The sequence below is a fragment of the Podarcis melisellensis genome (genome assembly GCF_964234715.1).
Source record: "Podarcis melisellensis genome assembly, chromosome: 10".
Lineage (NCBI taxonomy): Eukaryota > Metazoa > Chordata > Lepidosauria > Squamata > Lacertidae > Podarcis > Podarcis melisellensis.
In genome coordinates, this window is record NC_138542.1 from 50784063 (window position 1) to 50804739 (window position 20677).

At 42.0% G+C, this 20677-nt stretch overlaps 1 protein-coding gene and 1 long non-coding RNA gene across 4 annotated transcripts; one reads left to right on the forward strand and one right to left on the reverse strand.

The window, feature by feature from the left end:
* Positions 1–1424: 1424 nt before the first annotated feature.
* BPIFC (BPI fold containing family C) lies at positions 1425–19274 on the forward strand. 3 transcript variants are annotated; one of them, XM_081928343.1, is made up of 15 exons: positions 1425–1627; positions 3266–3377; positions 4608–4736; positions 5768–5923; positions 7546–7609; positions 7705–7765; positions 9253–9344; positions 9896–10069; positions 11076–11129; positions 11309–11479; positions 12583–12650; positions 13439–13481; positions 15227–15290; positions 16586–16662; positions 17971–19274. In XM_081928343.1, the coding sequence occupies exons 1-15, from the start codon at positions 1525–1527 to the stop codon at positions 18055–18057; spliced, it is 1455 nt and encodes a 484-aa protein (XP_081784469.1). In that variant the 5' UTR covers positions 1425–1524; the 3' UTR covers positions 18058–19274. The 3 variants fall into 3 exon arrangements, with proteins under 3 accessions (XP_081784469.1, XP_081784470.1, XP_081784471.1); XM_081928344.1 differs by having other exon boundaries at positions 5771–5923; XM_081928345.1 differs by lacking the exons at positions 1425–1627; positions 3266–3377 and adding an exon at positions 2619–3236.
* On the reverse strand, positions 17306–20676 carry LOC309379377. The gene is made up of 2 exons (XR_014172463.1): positions 20439–20676; positions 17306–18078 (listed from the first exon to the last, which is right to left on the reverse strand). It is a non-coding gene; the product is annotated as an uncharacterized lncRNA (long non-coding RNA).
* Position 20677: the final 1 nt, after the last annotated feature.

Sequence of the window (20677 nt, forward strand, 5' to 3'; positions counted from 1 at the left end):
TGTTGTGAATTTGTGGTTGGTTTCTTCTCTGAAAAGTCCTGTGGGAAAGTCCTGTGAAAATCACAGCTTTCTTTTTGCCCACTAGTTGACCACTCCTATTTCTGTTCAGAGAAGCATGCCTCTTGAGACAAATGGATCACAATGTGTACTCATTTGTTTCTAAATATTAAGCCAATTCATCATGAGCTACTGAATGGATAATTAATATTGCCTGACAAGATGCTAACCTGGCAGGCAAAAAGCAAACATTGTTGAGTTCTGAAAACAGTAGGCAATGAAACAGCCAAATGGTTTTGCACAGGTCGATAATTTACTCTTCTAGTGTTAAGTAACATTTGTGGAGCACTTTGAAGATGTGGGCTAATTTGATGTGCCAACTGTGGTTGTGTCTTGACTTCTGGACAGTTGCCATCTTCTGAAAAGGTGCTATGTGGAGTTGTGTGTGAGAGAGAGATTTTTAAAAAAACCATTACATGCCTATTTAAGTCCCTTAGAATTGTTGTAATAGGATGTAGATGAATATTTAACCTTTTATAACTCTTTCATACTAGAACTGAATGGAAATACAATGTGATCCTAAGCATGCTTACCCAGTTAGTCCCACTGAGTTCAATTACAGTGCAATCCTATGTGTGTTGAAGCTGAGCAACACATTAGCAAGGTAGACTGTCCACTTAGTTGGACAGGAAGCCAATGTAGCTATGTACTGTTGTGCATGATGTGTGTGTACGGTTGTGGCTATACAGTAGATACCTGCAATATCCAGTGGTGCTTCTAGCTAAATTTAGGTCCTTAACAATGTACAATAAAGTCATATGGGGTCCCACGTTAGATGCTATGAGGCACAACATTCCTCTTCCTCTCTCCTCCACCCCCACCATTCCATGCTTCTGCATTCCTGATATGTTAGCAAACAAGTCTGCCAAACGTGATGGGGGAGTGAGGATTATGGGCATGTGCAGTTTTGTATTTTAAATTCACTTAAATCATAGCACCATCATGACCACAGGAATAAAAGGAGGCTTGCTTCCATGCCATGGCCCCAAGTCCATCTCCAGCTGCTCCACTGACATTAAGAGCATTTGTTTCTGCACAGATGATAGTGCAGGAAGGATTTTTTTAGTTTTTAGGTAGATTGTTCCAAGAAGAATATAAATACAATTAATTAATTATAATTATTGTGAAGGTTAACTCACCCTAGGTCCATTCCCTATTCACTGGATGAATGTCCTAGTCCATGCTGCTCTGCTCCCTTATTATATTCAGCACAAACAGAATGCCATACAAGAACATGGAAATCTGAGTTTGGAGGATTCTCCCCCTCCCATTGTAGGCTTGCATGTTCTCATCCCGTCCTCCCTATGGAGAGACCTTGGGGGAGGAGTACAGCGGGGGGGGGGGGGGCGGGAGACAGGAACATCTATTGCTGAAGCTCATCTTGTACTCACTTGACATAGGATCTACAACCCATATTTGGTCCCATGTGTCTTAACAGGTTACTATAAAGTACAGAAAGAGGAGAGAATGAACGTTTGTGGCGTTTTGTTCCTGTTGAACTTGTTCACTCCCTGGGTTGATGCTAAGCCTGGAATCAAAGTGAAGATCACACAGAAAGGTTTGGACTATGGTGAGTTTGAAATATACAGGTTCGGACTTATTATTCTTCCATGCCCCTATTCATGATTAAAAATAAAATTTTAGAAGGAACCAAACACATTTTGAGAACAAAAAAGAAATGACCCTCATTAACCAGCACAATGGTTTGTTTGCTTTTTAAATCATGTTTATTTGCTTGCCAATGCCAGGTTGTCTGTGCTGTTAACACAACACGTGTGTGTGTGTGTGTGTGTGTGTGTGTGTGTTTAACAAACTGACTTTTTTGCAATTAACAAAATGATGAGGAAGTATACTTAAAGGTGTGGGATAATGATTGATTGACGGAATAAAGAATAGCATCTGCACAGACAAATCAAGATGTTCATTGCTGTGAGCTCAGTAAAGAGCGGGTGTCTCCACACAACCTTTGTGCAAGCAAATCAGGCATTGTGAGACTTGTAGTTCAAAAGCATCTGGAGGGTCACAGGCTCCAGGCTCCTTTCACTCTCCCAAGCTCGGTAAAAAGGTAACTCTTTAAACCTCTTTAAACGAAGAACGTTCTATAATTTGGGAGTCATAACTGAGAAAGCTTGGCATCTAGATGGTAAATATCCTAACCTGGAACAACAAAAGTTGCTGATTGAACCTCAGTCTGCAAGTGCACCCATGGGGTTGGGGGAGATGATCCTTAAGCTGTGAAGGTCTCAGGCCATGAAAGGCTTTAAAACAGGGCTAGAGAACCTGTTGTTCCTCTAGATGATGTTGTACTACTTCCGTCATTCCCAGGGGTATGGGCATCTTCCATGGGTGCATGCATGAACCATAATCCCCGAATTCCTAGCTTTTAAATGAAAGTTCCTAGGCATTTGTAGAACCCGAGATACAAAGCAAAATGTACAGTTGCTCACTTTTTTGTGAGCAACTAGCCCGCTCCCACCTTGCAGAGTTTTGCTGCCCATGCCCAGGAGCAGATTGCCCTGTGGTGCAGAGCCACAGCAATAATCTCCTTGTAGCATTCACACTGTCATTCACCTAAAGGGGAAGGGATAAGATGGCAGATATATCCCGCAGGGGGAGAAAGCGTCTGAATTAACCTTCTGGCCAACAGCAGTACTGTTGCTGTTACTGGGAGGCTATTGTTGCCGCTTCCCCCCACCAGGTGAGCCACTGCTGATCATCCATGCCCCTTGCCCAGTTGGCTGGGGCTGATAGGAGTTGTAGTTCAGGAATGTCTGGAGTGCCTCCAGTTCCTATTTTAAAAGCTAAAACTAGCACCCTTAATTGGATCAAGAAGTAAATTGGTAACCATTGTATCTTGTGGGGAACAATGCATGACTCTCAGTGTGTGATAAAAGATATACAGCAGCATGAGAGCATCTGAATCATCTTCAAGGGCAGAGTGCTGCACTAATCAAGCCTGGAAGTTACAGGCGCTTGGGTTAACATAGCAAAGGACAGATATATCCCGCGGGGGGGGGGGGGCGGGGAGAGAGAAAGCCTCCATATCAACCTTGGATGAAAGAAGTAATTGCTAGCAACCACTCCAAACTGATCTGCAGAGCAGGAGATGGCAAAACAGACATCAAAAAACTTAGCTTTCTTTGTTCTGTATTCTACGCATCTTCCCAGCCAAATAGAAAGTAAGTGAAATATATTCTGTGCTTTGTAGGAAAACAGCTTGGAATAGATTTCCTGGAGCAAAGATTAAAGGAGCAAACCTTTGCGAATGTGAGCGGACAAGAGACATATGGATATAGTGGCGTCGACTACACGCTTTCAGAGTAAGAAAGCTTGCTTCCACACTAAGCCCCGTTAGCACAGCTGAACTATTGCTTTTCTGCATTCAGAAAATTAAAATAGTAGTTTTGCACATGTGATTGCAACAGATCAATAAAGATCAGGCTTACTAGCTGCTTTGCTTCTCAATATTTTCTGGTTGGCCTCTGTTATTTTCTCCTACCAATAGGGAACCCACGTAAGGACTCTATATGGGCTCTTGGATACCCCATAAGGGGACAAGGGCAGATTTTTGTTTACAATACACAGCACTTACTATTATCCATCATTGCCCTCCCTTGTGGTTAAGTTCCTCTGTAATGTTTATTCACACGTAGGTCCCATTTAATGAAGGCTCCTGCAATGTTAGTTAGTAGCTTCCTCCGGGTTGGTGATGTCTTTTATTTCTTCCTGTTTGGTTGAACTACCCCTTAATTAAGCCTTTTCCCCATTGTTTAAAATGGGGATGGGGAAAGTAGCTGGTTTGTAACCACTAGCCACACATCTGGCACACCAACACAATGCCAGCCATGACTCCCAGTGACCATATGTTCAGGGTCAGGGAGCCTATGGGCATGCATCTATCTGTACACGCATAGGTTTCCTTCTCACTATTGCCTAACATAGCACTGTGGGCATAGGACTGTATGCACATTAGTTTGCAGGAGGCACAGCTAAGATGCAAAATCCTGCCAATCCTCTCCCACATTTATTATTACACCAATGGGGGATATGATGAGAGCTTTAATCATCTTTTATTTCCCATTGGAGAGGGAAAATAATATTATTACTTTCTGTTCTTTCATTTCTAGCAAAAGAGTGTTATTTTACCATAAAATAATGAAGCCAGCAATTTAAAATTGAGTGCTTCCCATCTTTCCCAGGGTGTCCCTGGGAATGTTGGATGGTATTATGCATGATCTACCTCAGGGCAGGAAATGTCAGACCTTGGGACCTCTGCATAATCCACATCTCTCACTGGCTCTGCTGTGCCATTTCTCTAATGACTGTAATATGTCTTGGAAAGGTGATGTCTCTTGCTTGTCTGTATGGAAAATGTGGCCACACCAGCTGTTGATATGTGGCTCCCAGAAGGTTGCCCGCAAGGGAATGTGTCCCTCAGACTGAAAAAGGTTCCCTACCCTTGATGTACCTTCAGTTCAAACATGTAAGATTTATGTTCCTAGATTTTCCCGGAACGTAGCCATGGCTAACATGTATTTTGTGTTTTGCAGGATAAAATTTGATGCTGTTGAATTCCCAAATGCATCAGTGTCTCTGATACCTGGGACTGGGATTAACCTAGAGATCAAAGATGCTACAGCAACGGTCTCTGCACACTGGAGAGTAAGGTCCTGGCTGTTGTAAGTACAGTTGTGCAGGGCACTGGAGGTGGTGATGTTAACTGCAGTAATCCAAATAAAAATGGGCATTAATAAAGGAAAGGAAAGTAGGCAGCAGGCTTCAGGAAACCCCAAGCAGCAGTGAAACCACTGAGGTGGAAGAAGAGGAGAGGAAGTGTTTAACCCTTTCCTTGCCAGTATAGTGCTGATGAAATTTGCAATTTTACAAATGAGTGAACATAAGAACAAGCATGCATATGCTGTCATGCAGTTAACGCTTGTGGGGGTTTTTTGGCCAAAAAAAATAATTCCTGCAGCCTTGAATCTTCTTGGGAAACTTTGGCCAAGCCGCTTCCTATCCTTTCTCATAGGCTGATAATAAGATTAAAGGGAGACAGCCCCCAGTGTATGGCACCCTGAGCTCCTTGGAGATAGGGTGAGATATGGATGTGGGGCTGTTTACATGAAACATACAGGGATTTACTGAAAGCAGGGGAATAATAATAATAATAATAATAATAATAATAATAATAATAATAATGATAATAATTTTTATTTATACCCCACCCTTCCCAGCCAGAGCCGGGCTCAGGGCGGCTAACACCAATAAAATTTCAGTAAAAACATAATAAGAAAAAAGAAAAATAATAATTTAAAATACAGGTTAAAATGCAATTTAAAATGCAGCCTCATTTTAAAAGTCAAAACCACAAGGGGAGGGAAACATAAGGGTCAGACTGAGTCCAAGCCAAAGGTCAGGCGGAAAAGCTCTGTCTTGCAGGCCCTGCGGAAAGATGTCAAGTCCCGCAGGGCCCTAGTCTCTTGTGACAGAGCGTTCCACCAAGTTGGGGCCAGTACTGAAAAGGCCCTGGCCCTAGCTGAGACCAACCTAACCACCTTGCGACCTGGGACCTCCAAAATGTTGTCATTTGTGTGTCACTTCATCCTTGGTCAAAGAATCTGTGTCCATTTGAGCATGAAACTTTAGCAGCGCTGGCACGTACCTGAAAGGAAACAGTTCAAGCAGATGCATTATGTTCCATTCTTGTCAGCAGAAATTCTGGAACACTGACAGTCCTCATTTCGGGTGTATCGCTCGCAGCTGTTTTTTCAGTGTCTCGGGACAATGCAAGTCATGCAGTGCTGTTGATTGAAAGCTGTGAAGCAAAAGTTGACAGTATTAACATCGAACTGGATAAAGATGCTAGGTAAGGTAGAAAAAGGATTTTCGGGGTGTTCACCTTGTACCTGTGTTCAGTGTAATATGTGAACAAAACAGAAATGTGCCTGTTTTAGCAGTGGCGTAGCATGGGGGTGCAGGGGGGGCCGGCCGCACCGGGCGCAACATCTGGGGGTTAGGGTTAAGGGGCGCAAATCCACGGGTTAGGGGGCGCAAATTACTTGCCTTGCCCCGGGTGCTGACAACCCACGCTACGCCACTGTGTTTTAGAGGTTCTTCCAGCTGCAGATGATAAAGGCAACAGCCCATTCTTGGCTGTTCTGCCTTAATCTGGAAGTGGAAGAACATCTCTGCTCCCAGGCTTCTGGAATCCAGAGGACATTTGGCAGCCGATTCATCCAAAAATACCCACCCCCCTATTTTCCAGCCTCAAATGGTGAAGCAGCTATTTTCATTGGGATCTTGGTGTGAGGAGAAAAATGTAAATATGTATTTATTTATTAATTAGTTAAATTCATAACCCACTGTTCCTTCCTAGTGGGCTCAGGTCTGGTGTGCTCTGGTCCATGGGGTCATGAAGAGTCGGATATGACTAAACGACAACACCCCACTTGTATTTCTTCTTGGCAGGTGCAGGGAGGGGGAGGGGAGAGAAAAAGAAATAAGGCAATGCTGTTTGGAAAGAGAAGCATTAAAGTGATACTGATTCCTTGAGAGGAGAGATGGACCATAAAGAAAGAAATGGCTAGAGTGATTTAATAACTGATAGACAGTAATATTGTTAGAGATTTGGGGGTAAACCCTAGAAATTAATAAATGCCAGAGTTTTGATTAATTGGGGAATGGACTAAAACATAAACTGCAGGGCTGTGGCAGACAGGGAATTCCTGAGCTGACTTATGCAAACCAGTCTGGCTGGCTGTTAGCATTATAATAGAGACCCATTGAGGGTCATCAACAAGACAACAGAACTTATTGTCCAGGTGTGACCAGAGACTGGAGATTTGGAAGGTTGTCAGGGTAACTGCTCTGGGGGGAGGGCAAGGTGCTTCTGGGAAGAAGAGAGAGGAAGAAAGTTTGAGATCCATCTTGGCAAGGAGGAAGGAAGAACTACTTGCAATGCTTTGGGCCATGCTGTAAGATCTGGACCCCTGCCATGCAGACTGAAGGTATAAGGGTAAAGGTATAAAGGTAAAGGGTAAAGGGACCCCTGACCATCAGGTCCAGTTGTGACCGCCTCTGGGGTTGCGGCGCTCATCTTGCTTTATTGGCCGAGGGAGCTGGCATACAGCTTCTGGGTCATGTGGCCAGCATGACTAAGCCGCTTCTGGCGAACCAGAGCAGCACACGGAAACGCCATTTACCTTCCCGCCGGAGTGGTACCTATTTATCTACTTGCACTTTGACGTGCTTTCAAACTGCTAGGTTGGCAGGAGCAGGGACTGAGCAACAGGAGCTCACCCTGTTGCGGGGATTCGAACCGCCGACCATCTGATAGTCTCCACCCAATGTGTCTTCTATTCTCCAAAGGGACACAGACCCTGTATGTGTGCCTGTGACCCCATGCGCTCTGGCCACTGCTTGGTGGAGAGAGGGGCGGGCACCGGGATTTTGTAACAATATTATTTCTTTTATTCCCCCCCCCCCCAGCTGGCTGTACAAATACTTTGTTAATCATCTGGAAAAGCCTATCTGTGACAGTCTGAGCCAGAATGTAAGTCTTCAAGTATTACTATAGTGTCCTTCCATCACCATCACTCCTTCAGTAACTGTTGGCCAGAACAATAACTGCTACTTGTATTTATACAGATTTGCCCATTCATTGGTTCTGAGATCGAAAAAATTAATGCAGAACTGAAAGAACACAAAGGTAGGTTGCAAATACTTCATCCTTGCTACTTGCATGGCTCATTAAAAGAAGCTAAAGAGTATCCCAATGACATATTGCACAGTTTCAAGCAATACTAATTCAAGTAGCAACTTAAGGTCTGCACAACAAATGACCAGTGCAGACTGCACAGGAAAGCCCTGGTCACATGTTCATGCAATTGTTGCAGGAGGTCTCGGCATGTTCTCTTAAAAGATACTGCATGTTCCTAGCTCTCAGTTTCAACAGCAGTGCAAGGTATGTCCCTGCATATGGGATATGTAGAACCTACATATGCTGTATTTTTCGCCCCATAAGACGCACCTAATTTTTAGAGGAGGAAATAGGGAAAGCCCTGTTTTTGGGGGGATCAGCTCACAGTTGTGCAGCTTCTTTTGCAGAGGAGAAAAGCCCCATTTTTGAGGATCAGCTCAAAGTTGTTGAGCTTACTTTGCAAAGGGAAAAAATCCTGTTTTTATGGGATTCAACTCATAGTTCTGCAGCTTCTTTAGGAAAGGAAAGGGAGCCGTTTCTACAGTTTCCAGACAGATAATCTAATCAGCCAGTCACATGTCACTGGGGAAACAAACAGCCTCTGTCTGCAGAACATTCAACAATGGAGGCCTGGGCAAGGGGGTGGGGCTGGAAAGGGAGCCAGAGAGCGTCCACACATTCGCTCCATAAGATGCACAGACATTTCCCCTTACTTTTTAGGAGGAAAAAAGTGTGTCTTATGGAGCGAAAAATACGGTGCACAGACAGACTTCAGAGTTTCATGCTCTGCTTTGCTTTTCCCTCCTCTAAAAGCTATAGTAAGGTGTTTTGTAGAGCCAACTCAGGGTTGGGAAACTTTTTCCCCCCAGATTGAGGCCACATTCCCCTTGAGGTGACCTTCCAGGGGCTACATGCTAGCAGAGGGCAGGGCCAGAGGCAGAATGGGCAGAGCGACACATGCCTATTTTACCTTTGTACAGTAAGCTAGTTTCTATGTGCACTTTCTTTCTCTCTCGCCTTCATCCAGGCTTTATCACAATTCAAGGACACAATCCATCCTGGCAAAAACACCCCAGAGGGAGCAAAGCAGGGCCATAAGGGGTGTGAACTGGAAAAAGTCTCAAGGCCCAGATATACAGGCCTGGAGGCCCAGATTTGGCCCCTGGGTCTCAGCTTCCTTACCCATGATTGTATCACTCTTGTCTAATAATAATAATTCTACAGATAACAGCAAAATTTATTCATGCGCTAATGTTTGAGCAGCTGTGGCTACAGTCCTTCACACACTTGGGAGTAAGCTTGGGGCTGTGTACGTACAAGAAAACGTGCACAGAACCATGTGTCTCCCCATTGGATGGAAATATAACTTGAAGACAGTCCTTATAAAATTACTTTTAAAAGGTATTGTCCAAACCATTTTGGATCCTGCTTATCAAGTTAACAGAGGTATTTGTTTCACTATCTCATCATGGCTGTTTTGCCCCCTGTTCTAACAGTCCAAGCCCAGATTGATTCTTTTGCACAAGTAGACTACTCGCTGGTGAACTCTCCAGTGATCTCCAACACATCTATTAACTTTGATATAAAGGTAACAAAACTAGCTGCTATTTTTTTTGGGGGGGGACTGCATTGAGACATCTCTGTTCTTGAATGAATGGGCGTGATGGCTTTAGTTAAAGAATTATTTTTAAAAACACTTCTTTGAGTGTGATGGACAGAAGGCTGCCAGCAGCAGAAACAAAGTACTGTATAGAAGGTTAGCAGTTGGAGTAGTCCAACTACCCTCTGAACTACTCACAGTAAGCAATGCTTGTGCATTGAGTCCCCTCTTGTGATTGCTATCATTTCAAGCACCTACGTGCACAAGCAACCTATAATGACAATGATGGCATTACCTTTCCCAGCTACCAGCTCCCGTCAGCTCCAGAAAGTGATGAGGGATGATGGGACAGGAACACCTGGAGGGCTACACAGGTTTCCTGTGCTTGACCTATATTAAGCCTTCAGCTAGCAATGATTCAGCCAGTGTGTCCCTATGTGCAAGGGTCACTGATGATCCATGCTCTGATAGCTTTTGAAATCCAAAGTCTGAGAGTTGTTGTTATTATATTATTTTGTCATTCATGCAATTTTTTGCAGGGAACAATCTCCCCTGTGGGAAATGACCTAGAGACTCCCTTCAAGCCTGCACCATTCAATATCCCAGATGAGAATAACTCCATGCTCCAAATAGGAATCTCAGAATATTTCTTGCAATCGGCTTCACTCGTTTATTACGCCGCTGGGGCCTTTGATGTCTCTATTGCAAAAGAGGTGAGAGCAAGTTGTAGAAGTTGGTATTTCAAAGGGACCGACTGTTGTCTTTTGAAAGACTGTTTATATAGTCTGTGACTAACTAGATCTAACTACGGTGATGAGAACCTATATCCAGATAAGGTAAAAAGGTAAAGGACCCCTGGAGAGTTAAGTCCAGTCAAAGGCAACTGTGGGGTTGTGGCACTCATCTCGCTTCATGCCAAGGGAGCAGGCGTTCATCCACAGACAGCTTTCCGGATCATGCGGCCAGCATGACTAAACCGCTTCTGGTGCAACAGAACACCATGATGGAAACCAGAGCGCACAGAAATGCCGTTTACCTTCCCTCTGCAGTGGTACATATTTATCTACTCGCACTGGTGTGCGTTTGAATTGCTTGGTTGGCAGAAGCTGGGGCAGAGCAACAGGGGCTCACCCCGTTGAGCAGATTCGAACTGCTGACCTCCCGATCAGCAAGCCCAAGAGGCTCAGTGGTTTAGAGCACAGCGCCACCCGCTCCCCTTTTACCATTTTTATCCCGATAGCAGGTAAGGGGTTCGTATAATTGAATGTTCATCAGTTTAAAAGAAATTCACTCCACATGGAACTAGCTCCTTATCCACACTGGAACAAAATGTGGATTCAGGGAAGTGATGCCATCCCTATCCCAGGGTTGTCCCAGACCTTCCCCCTTTGAATGAGGGTATTTTGATCCTAGGAAAGTCTGAAATTGTCAGGATGGGGGTAAAAAATGCTGCACAGTAGTAATAGCCCAGACCATGATTAGGTTATGGCCATACAATGTGCTTGATTCACATATTGAAGCCCATTATGCCGGTAGGGACAAAGCAGCAATGGAGCTCCTTTTGCATACATGAATATTATCTGCAGGCTAGTAAGAAAATTGATTTAGTACCATAGTTGCTAATAATAATAATAATAATAATAATAATAATAATAATAATAATACTTGCTTGTCACAAAGTTCTAATTAGGTAGCCTAATTTTATTCTCTTTTCCACAGCTTTCCTCTTACTTCAGATTAACTACAAATTCTTTTGGCACCATTATCCCTAAGGTAAGCACCTTTATATCTACAACCGTTGTTTTAAGGGAAATGTTTTGTGGGAGTTCTTCTGCAACAGAGAATGCCTGCCTCAAAGCAACTGTTCTGCCGAAGAATTTATCTGCTATGTAATTCTGTTAATCCAATCTAATCCTGCTCTCAAACTCTTGGTTGCTTTTAAACTTCTACAGATTGCGCGTTCTTACAAAACACCACGCCCAGTAATCCTGGATCTAAAACCAACGGCAGCCCCTGTGATCAGACTGCACAATGGCAGTGCTGTTCTGGAGATAGCTGGTTCCATGGAGGTGTTGGTAGTCCTGAAGAATTCAACCACCCAATCCATGTTCACCTTGAGCATAGTAAGTGCCACACAGAAGCAGAATAATGTTCAAGCCATAGGCTCCCCCCCCCTGCCATGACCTGTTGCTGTTTTGGGTCAACGTCAGAAATTGGCACCACAAGCAAGGGGTGTGCAGAATGTTGATCAGGATCTGAGTGATCTGCAGTAAACTGGCAAGGACTTGGGTCTCCTAACTGATTAAAGAAATAGCAAAATCAAAACAGCCTCAAACCTTTATTTATTCCATCAGCTATGCATTGCCAGAAAAGGTTTGCATCACCAAAGAAGTGGACAAAGGGGGAGGGGGTAATTTGCATAAAAATACACATATTAACTTACATGTATAAATGCAAATTTAGAAATATTTCTACACTAGTGGCCAAAATTGTGGAAACCTTTTGGGAAAAGTGTATTTCTGAGGTTTGATGGCTCATAACACTACTTTTTTGGCGTAATACCATAAAACCACGTATCAATGGAAAGATAATTTAATGAAGACTGCAGTGCAACAAGGTTTGTTCAATTATCTGTATTCTATCAAAAGTTATAGCCAAATAATCAGGAAAAGGAAGCACAGCTTGCTTAGGTTGATAGGCAGTAGCTTTCCTTCATTTGAATGTAGCCAATGAGCATGAGTTAAACAGGTGTTATGAGCCATCAAACCTCGGAAACACACTTTTTCCATAAGGTTTCTACAATTTTGACCACTAGTGTGTAATTTAAATAGAAATGCAATACATCTCACCACAGTGCGAAAGAAAGCAGGTGACTTGTGTGGCACCTCCCTCTGCTCACCTGGTTGGGCAAAATCAAAGCTCCTGGCTCTCCCCCTTTTAATGGCTCCTTATCGTAAATCATAGCAGAAACCAAAAAACCTGAGTACAAATTGGTGCTCAGACTTTCTAAGTACAAATGCCATCTGCAGGATAGGCTTTGCAAAACTTTTAGACACCTGAGCTCTGCTTGGAATAGCAAGAGAGATAACATTGGGGTGGGGAGTTGGAAGAAGCAGGTAGAGTAACTGACCTTCCCTTTTTTACCTTTCAAAAAGGCCTTGCATTTTTACCTGTCTATACAACAGGAATACTCTAGGTGGTAAACAGAGACATTTCTTTCACACAGAATGCCAAAACCCATGCCAGCCTGAATATATTTGAACAGAAACTGATACCCTCTCTATGTCTGGACAGGTAACAAAATTTGAATGGTTTTTTGTTTTGTTTTTAACCCCACTTTATCCCCCAAAGGCCTCTTGAGTTGCTGAAACCACTAATTAAATTTGCGACTCCATTTAAAACAATAAGTATTTTTTTTAAAAGCAATTACGTAAAAATAAAAACTATTCCAGCTAAAATGTTGGCATTGCTTTATTACAGGTAAAAAGAAGCAGATGTTGCTGGACTATTACTCCCATCATCCCTGACCATTGGCTATGCTGGTTGTGACTGATGGGAGCTGGAGTCCAACAGCATCTGAATTATTGTAAATTAGTGGGGTTGGGGGTCTAAAATTGTGGTGGTTTTTAAATATTTGTATATTGTATATATTGTATATATTGTATTTGATGGGAGCTGGAGTCCAACAGCATCTGAATTATTGTAAATTAGTGGGGTTGGGGGTCTAAAATTGTGGTGGTTTTTAAATATTTGTATCTGTGGATGTTTTGAGTAATCCATCTTGATCACATGGTTCCTATAAAAAATCCTGGCATCTGTAGTTTGTTAAGGGTGCTGAGATTTGTTAGGTGACCCCTATTCCCCTCACAGAACTACAATTCCCAGAGTGGTTTAACAATTATTCCTTCTTCCGAGGAAGAAGGGCCAGTCAGCCTTTCAGCCTAACCTACCTCACAGGGTTGCTGTGAGGGGGAAAAAGAGGAGGGGCAGATCCAAGAATGCCATCTTGAACGGCTTGTAGGTGGGGTACATATGTACAAATAAATAATGTTTTTTCCCAATATTTCCTTTTCCTTTCACAGTTTCCACCTGTCCTTGACCGACTCCAATGTTGGCTTCTTCAAGGTAAATAAAGAGGGTGGGGAGTTAAAGAGAACAAATCAGATTCAGCTTGTAGATAGAGCTGAATTGTCCATGCCATTGTTCTGATCTAAACCTCTTTCCTGAAGCCTTGGTTGTCCTTCTGGAGAAAATAGGCTTTCCCCAAAGGGACAAATAGCTTCATTGTGTGGGGTATGTGTGATTTAGTTCAGGAAAACAGCACAGAGGGAAAGGGTAAGATAGCCCCCCCCGAACCCATTCCAGAGCTGCTTTCGACAAAGAAAAAGAAGTGTCAGGAGACACGATCACAAATCTCCTGCTTTTAAATGGTTCCACAGGGCGGCCATAACCATGGGCTGAGCTGTTGGTGTGCAGCTGCTCTTTGCTGCGGAGACTGACTGTGTTTTTCTGTCTTTGCCAAAATTCACTGCACTCAAGACCTGCAATAGCACAAATAAAATGGCCTGATCTGTGGTGAATGAGGGCATGATTTTGAAAGCAGGAGGCGCACAGTGAACATAACATGTCTTGCAGTGCTTAGGCACTAATGATTAGATCTCCATCATAAATGGCTTAAAATCATAACATAGGAACCAGTCTCTTTCTTACATCTAGATGCTGTCTTCAGTTTACAAAACTTCCTAGGGGGTGGGCCACAGCCATCATAATACAATACAGTGGTACCTCGGGTTACAGACGCTTCAGGTTAACCCAGAAATAGTACCTGGGGTTAAGAACTTTACTTCAGGATGAGAACAGAAATCGCGCGAAGGTAGCAGGAGGCCCCATTAGCTAAAGTGGTACCTCAGGTTAAGAACAGTTTCAGGCTAAGAATGGACCTCTGGAACGAATTAAGTTCTTAACCTGAGGTACCACTGTATCAATAAGAAAAGCAAGAGTGGGCCTTGTAAAATTATCTCTTAGCAGTTCTCTAACTGGAACTGACATAACATTTATCTTTGTTGTTCTTACTCTGGGTGCTTCCAAATATGGATGATTCAGGCTGAGTACACGCTATACCTTTAAAGCACATTCAAAGCACATTATGTCCTTCAGAGAATTCTGGTTGCTGTAGTTTATTGAGGGTTAATGAGAATTTTAACTCTGTGAGGGGCAAACTACGGTGTCCAGAGTTCTCTGAGAGAAAGCAGGTGCTTCAAAGGTATAAAATATTCATAGCAGCACCTAATCATTGCATTTTTTGAAAGCAAATTAACTATCCTTGAAACTTTTGCGTGTGGAGAAAGGGTTAAATGTGCCAACCCAACTGAACTGCTGTTAAGAATTCCCCCTTTTCCTTGCTGCCTGCAATTTTGGAGGAGAGGGGCAAGATAATTGATAGGAAGGCAATGCAATTCAAAATGGGAAGGCAATAGAGCTGGTTCCTAGAGAGAGAGACCAAAGAAAATGAAATATCTGGAGCACAGTCTATACAGGTCTTTATTGGCCTATATCTGCCAGAACAGCTGTGTGATAGGTCATCTCCACCTGATGAATTTTTATTATTATTATTTCAACAATTTGAATACCACTGAATCAGTCATCTCTAGGCAGTGCAGCTGCTTTTTTGTGTTAAAATGTCAAATTTTGAGAGACTGGGAGGAAATAACAGAAACTGAACAGGAGAAACGTGGAAAGAGGGTGTTTTGCTCATGGTGTCAAGCAGATGCTTCACAAAAAACACGAGGACAAAAGTGCGATAAATCCACAATAAATCTCAAGTGTAGAGGCAGCCTGTGCCACTAAATCCAAATTCTCTCACATGGCAGGTTTCGCTTTTGAAGAACTTCATGTCTTACATTTTACGGAATGGAGTAATACCAGCAGCCAATGGTAAGTGTTGTGTTTGGATTGTTTCCCCATCACCACTGTTACTTAATGGTCCCAGTTTCTGGAAATTACAGAAAATCTTTTTTGGAAAATGAGAAGTAGTACGATAGAGCTTGTATTTTCGTCACTTGGCGTGACGTGTCGTGATTGGTATCACATTCTTTATGGCAAATACTTTAAGGAACATACTGCTCCAATAAGATTATAAGATGCTTAATGCTTTGCACTAGAATGTCAATCCAGTTGTCTTGTCAGAAGACCCAGTACACACTGTCAACTACTGGTAATTTGGATTTACAAGACCATGTGAACATATCCACATACAACTGCTGATAAAGGAGAGCCAGTGTGGTGTAGTGGTTAAGAGCAGTAGACTCGTAATCTGGTGAACCGGGTTCGCGTCTCTGCTCCTCCACATGCAGCTGCTGGGTGACCTTGGGCCAGTCACACTTCTCTGAAGTCTCTCAGCCCCACTCACCTCACAGAGTGTTTGTTGCGGGGGAGGAAGGGAAAGGAGAATGTTAGCCTCTTTGAGACTCCTTCGGGTAGTGATAAAGTGGGATATCAAATCCAAACTCCTCCTCCTCTTCTTCTTCTTCTTTCCTTTCCTTCAATGGATCTGGTGTATATTTCCTTTCAGAGTAAGGCAATAAAGTTATTACTGGTTAATGACTGAAGGCATTGGCCCTGGAGACTCTTTGTACACTTAATACTGTAATATTCTGATGAGTATGTAGTTACATGACAAGAGATAACTCCTGCAGTTCTTGTCTGTATTGCATTTCTAACAACCATTTATGGCTTATACAGCATTTACAGAATAACAAAATTGTACTGGGCACATAAAGTGTAAAATCAGGATAACGGTACTGCTCTGCTTCCCAGCAAGATAAAGAACCCCAAAATAAAATAAAGATGTTTTAAAATGCCCTTTCTTCAGCAGTAATATATGACTTGTGATCAGATTTTAAATGAAAGCAATGGATTAAACTGTGTAGCCAGCATGGTTAGAGTGTTGAACTAGGACTTGGGAAACCAGTGTTCAAATCCCTACTTAGCCATGAAGCTCACTGAATAACCTTGGGTCAGCATTTTTCTCTCAGCCTAACCTACTTCACAGGGTTGTTGTGAGGATAAAATCAATGGAGGAGAACCACGTTATGCCACCTTTAGGTCCTTGGAGGCAGGATGGGGTACAAGGCTAATGGTAATAATAATGAAGTATTACTGCACACATAACTGCAGGGTTTGCTGTTAAAAAACAATAGCACTTATAATCTCTTCTCTCTTTTATTAAGGTAAACTGAAGGAAGGACTTCCTCTCTCTAAAATGGACAGCCTGATGCTTGTGGAACCAGTTGTTACAGTTCACCAGGTGAGATTCTGCAGTGCCCACACCTGTCTGTCCTGTGTGCCGAGAGAGAGTTGGTTAGGGTGATGTGATACAAGTTCTGAATCCTGGTGGGACTTGTCATCAGAATGTTGCTGTGTTCTCACATCCCAGGACAGAGGTGCCCAAACTTTTTTCAAAGAGGGCCAGATTTGATGAAGTGAGCATACATGAATGCATGAGCTTTTTTTATTTTACGCCAAGTTGTTGAGCTTTTTTAGAATTTTAACCCAAAATTGTGCTTTTTTTAGGATTTTGCCCCAGGGCATATACTGCCACAGGGGCTGGATTAAATTGTCTAGCAGGCCAGATAAGGCCCCTGAAACGGACTTTGGTCATGCTTGTCCTAGAGTCTTCAGGCTGCCTGACTCACAGGTTGAAGAGAGTCCCTTTAAATAAAAGGGGGAAAAGGTTGTACACAGAGACAAGCATTTTGACGAACTCTTTGTAGTTCAGAGAAAGGTTGGCCAGCATTTTTCAAAGTGACTCATTGTGGAGGAAAGACAAACGCTTTCCTGTGTTTTTATATTTGTTGGTATCCTGGTGTAAACAAGTCATTGTTCATAATTCATATTTTAAAATCCATATGAACTGTAAGGAAACAAGCAATACACACTAAAAACAATAATTACCAAATAAGCAGTGTATTGTTAGCAAAAAGCCTGATCAACAGTTTCTGATGACCACCATATTTACATCTTGACTTCTCCACTCTCGTTAGTTGATTAGCTCTGTTTTACATTGTTTCTCTGATCATCAAATAACCTAAAGAGAATTTCTTAGTTTCTTCATGACGCTATCTTCACAAGAACCCTAGAATACTTTCTGAGCAACCAGTAACCCCAGCTAAAGTAAACATTGATTATAGACCTTTGTGTGTTTAATAGAAGTCTTTTTCGACACCTGCAAACTTCCAGGTTTCACTTGGACCATATAAGTTAGGGAAGGCTTAGCAAAGAGGGAAGGGACTGGAAGCAGTAGATGGAAGGGAAACATCCACTACCCCACCTGATTTGTCTGGCTCAGCATGGCTGAACAACTGACAACTGGCTTTTTAATATATTTTCTCCCTCTCAGAGCAATCTACAAAGCACAGCTGCTGTGCACCATCCTTCCACTTTATTGACATCCATGCCAGTTGCGCATCAGCAGTGCTTACTCTCTTTCTGTTAAATGACAATGTATGTCTAACATTCAGTTCACAATACCTCTGAAGGTGTATTAGCCATGGCCAAGCCATTAGCAAGCTGCAGCTTGTGGCAACTTCAAATAAATGTTTGTATATCTTCTCAGGGCTATTTGCTGATTTCCACCGACCTGGAGTATGATGAGGAAGGGGACCAAACAGATTCTGAAGGCTTTTTCGTTATAGATGCATGAAACCTCAAAATTTCTTCTGTTCTGTCTCAAGAGGGAAGATGTAACAAGAAAGTGAATGATAATGATTGAAAACATTCTGTGTGGTCGCCTGTGTGTGTGTGTGTGTGTGTGTAAAAGTGCCTTTGAAAGACATTGAATAGGTGAAGTAATATCTGTCAATGGGCCAGCAAACCATTCAGAAGGAATGCAGACACGGAACATAGGAAGTTGCCATATACTTGCTCATCTAGCTCAGTACTGTCATATGCTCTCCAGGGTGTCAGACAGAGGACATTCCCAGCCCAGCCTGGAGATGTCAGTCACTGAACCTTCTGCATGCAGAGCAGACGGTGGAAGCCTTCCTAACTGCACTGCTGGAAGATGGCAGCAGCCCCAGTCCGGATGTAGGAAGCCAGGGCTGTTTTCTGATTCCTATATGTAACCAAGAACAGTGTTGCAAGGGAATCCTCGTGGTAGGATATTCCCTTCTGCGTGTAACTCAATGCACACTTCTTAGGGAGTTCAGAAAGTTGCAATACAGGTACTCAGCAGCAGACCATCCCTTTCAGTTGCAAGGAACTGTAAAGAAAACTCTAAAGATGGCCACACAGTGACATTGGATATTATGGAAGAATAGCATAGTAGGTAAAAAGGGGTGGTAGACATTGCATTTTGTAAGAAGGCTAAAGGACATTTCTATTATGTGGTGGGAATGTCCCAAAATATTGTAGTAAGCTTATGGTATATGGTAATTGGCACTATCTTTTACAAACAGATACCATACTAGTGTGTCTTCATTTGTCTGCTGAACTATATTAAACAATGTTTTCCATGGGCATGCCAGAAACAGGTGTTACATATATTTACAATGGCCAGAATTACTTTAAGTGAATGTTTGAAAGAAACTTGGAAACCTGGTAAAGTTTAGTTGTTTGGGATTTTGTGGGAACACCTAATAACTATTCACTTTACAGGGAAGTTTTAAAAATCATGAAAATTATATTACATCATATATTAAATAGTTTGAACACAGTTCAAGAGTGAATTCATCAAGAGTGAATTGGGAATTGATTCAATGATGCTGTAGATATTACATTCATTACTAAGTAATTGAAGGAATGAGAGAGGTTTCTTAGAATGTCAGTATACTGTTACGTATTGATCTTTTACACACAATTTTATATGCAATTTTGTATTGTACTTTTTCAGAATAAAAACAAATTTAAAAATTATACAAATGTCTATCTTAATGCCCTCTGCAGGGACGGTGTTGAGACCTAAATGATTCAGTATTCAAAGTAATAAGAGCCTCTTCTTGACTATTGACTATTGGTCAAGTTGTGGGTTCTCTAAGGCATCACCAGGTGTTGTTTGTAATGGGACACTTGTCCTAATCTCTTGGAACCTGCCTTTAATGCCCATGGAACTCCCTCCCCCCAATACTCCCACTTTAGCATTATAGTTATTGAAAAAGTAGGGTCATCTTAATATTCAAAACTTCATGCCTGCATAATACTTTGATCCATATAGGCTATGTCTTCCATGTTGTACATTATAGCCCCTCTGGACAGCAATAATGGGGGAGCATTGGAGAAGGATCAGAAAACTACAGAGTGGATAAAAATCAATGATTAAAAAAAATCAGAATTTAAAAAATTTAAATTTGATTTTTAAAATAAAATGCTTTTGGAGGAAAAATCTTTCTAAAGATAGTTTTCTATTTAAGTTGCATTATAGTCCAAAGGCTATTCATCAGGAAATAAGGATTTGTTTAACTCCAAGTTTTTTAAAAAAGAAATGTTTAACCACATCAGTTAACAAACATGGATAAGTATACTATAATATTAATTGTTTGTTAAATAAATTGTTTAAATTGTTACTAATGATTATTTTTCTCCTTCCAATAAAGTATACAGCAGAAAAGTCCAAATATAAACAGTTAACTTATTAAACCTCACAATAATTTCATAATTATCTGTCTATGAATTTCTAATAGTATAACCAAATCAGTAATTTTTGATACAGTTGTAAAAAACTACTCTGAAAATTTATTATTCAAAAATGAAACCTTCATTTCGTTGTAAATATTAAGATTATACCAGCAATAATTTTTTTCCTGGGGGGAAAAAATATTTAAACCAAGTCTTTCTGACTAGTGATTTAAATCGTGATTTAAATTGATTTGATTTAAATCAAATCCACCCTGCATTACTAAGCAGAATAAACATACCACTAACATACTACAGTTGTGTCAAGAATATGTTGCAGAATATACCCACAATAAAGCATTAGAAGGTTTTGTCCAGTAAACATCTCATGCCTTTAAAAAAATGTGCTACAGCGCAGCCCTAACCGTGTCTACTCAGAAGCAAGCCCTTCTGAATCCAGTGGGGCTTACTCACCAGGAAAGCAGGGTTAAGAACCGCAGCCTTGGCTGCTCTGATGATACTCCCTTCTCTTGATATTTGACCCACACCAAGCGCGGTCCCTTCCACAACCAGCTTAATTCAACGCGCTGTCCCGTTTTGGACACTAGGCGGCGCTGCAAAGGAGGTAGGGGAAAAAAAGAAAAAAGCCACTGGTTGGTTCGCGAAAGGCGAACGAAGTTTGTGCCTCTGCGGGCGCCGTCCAATCCTTTAGT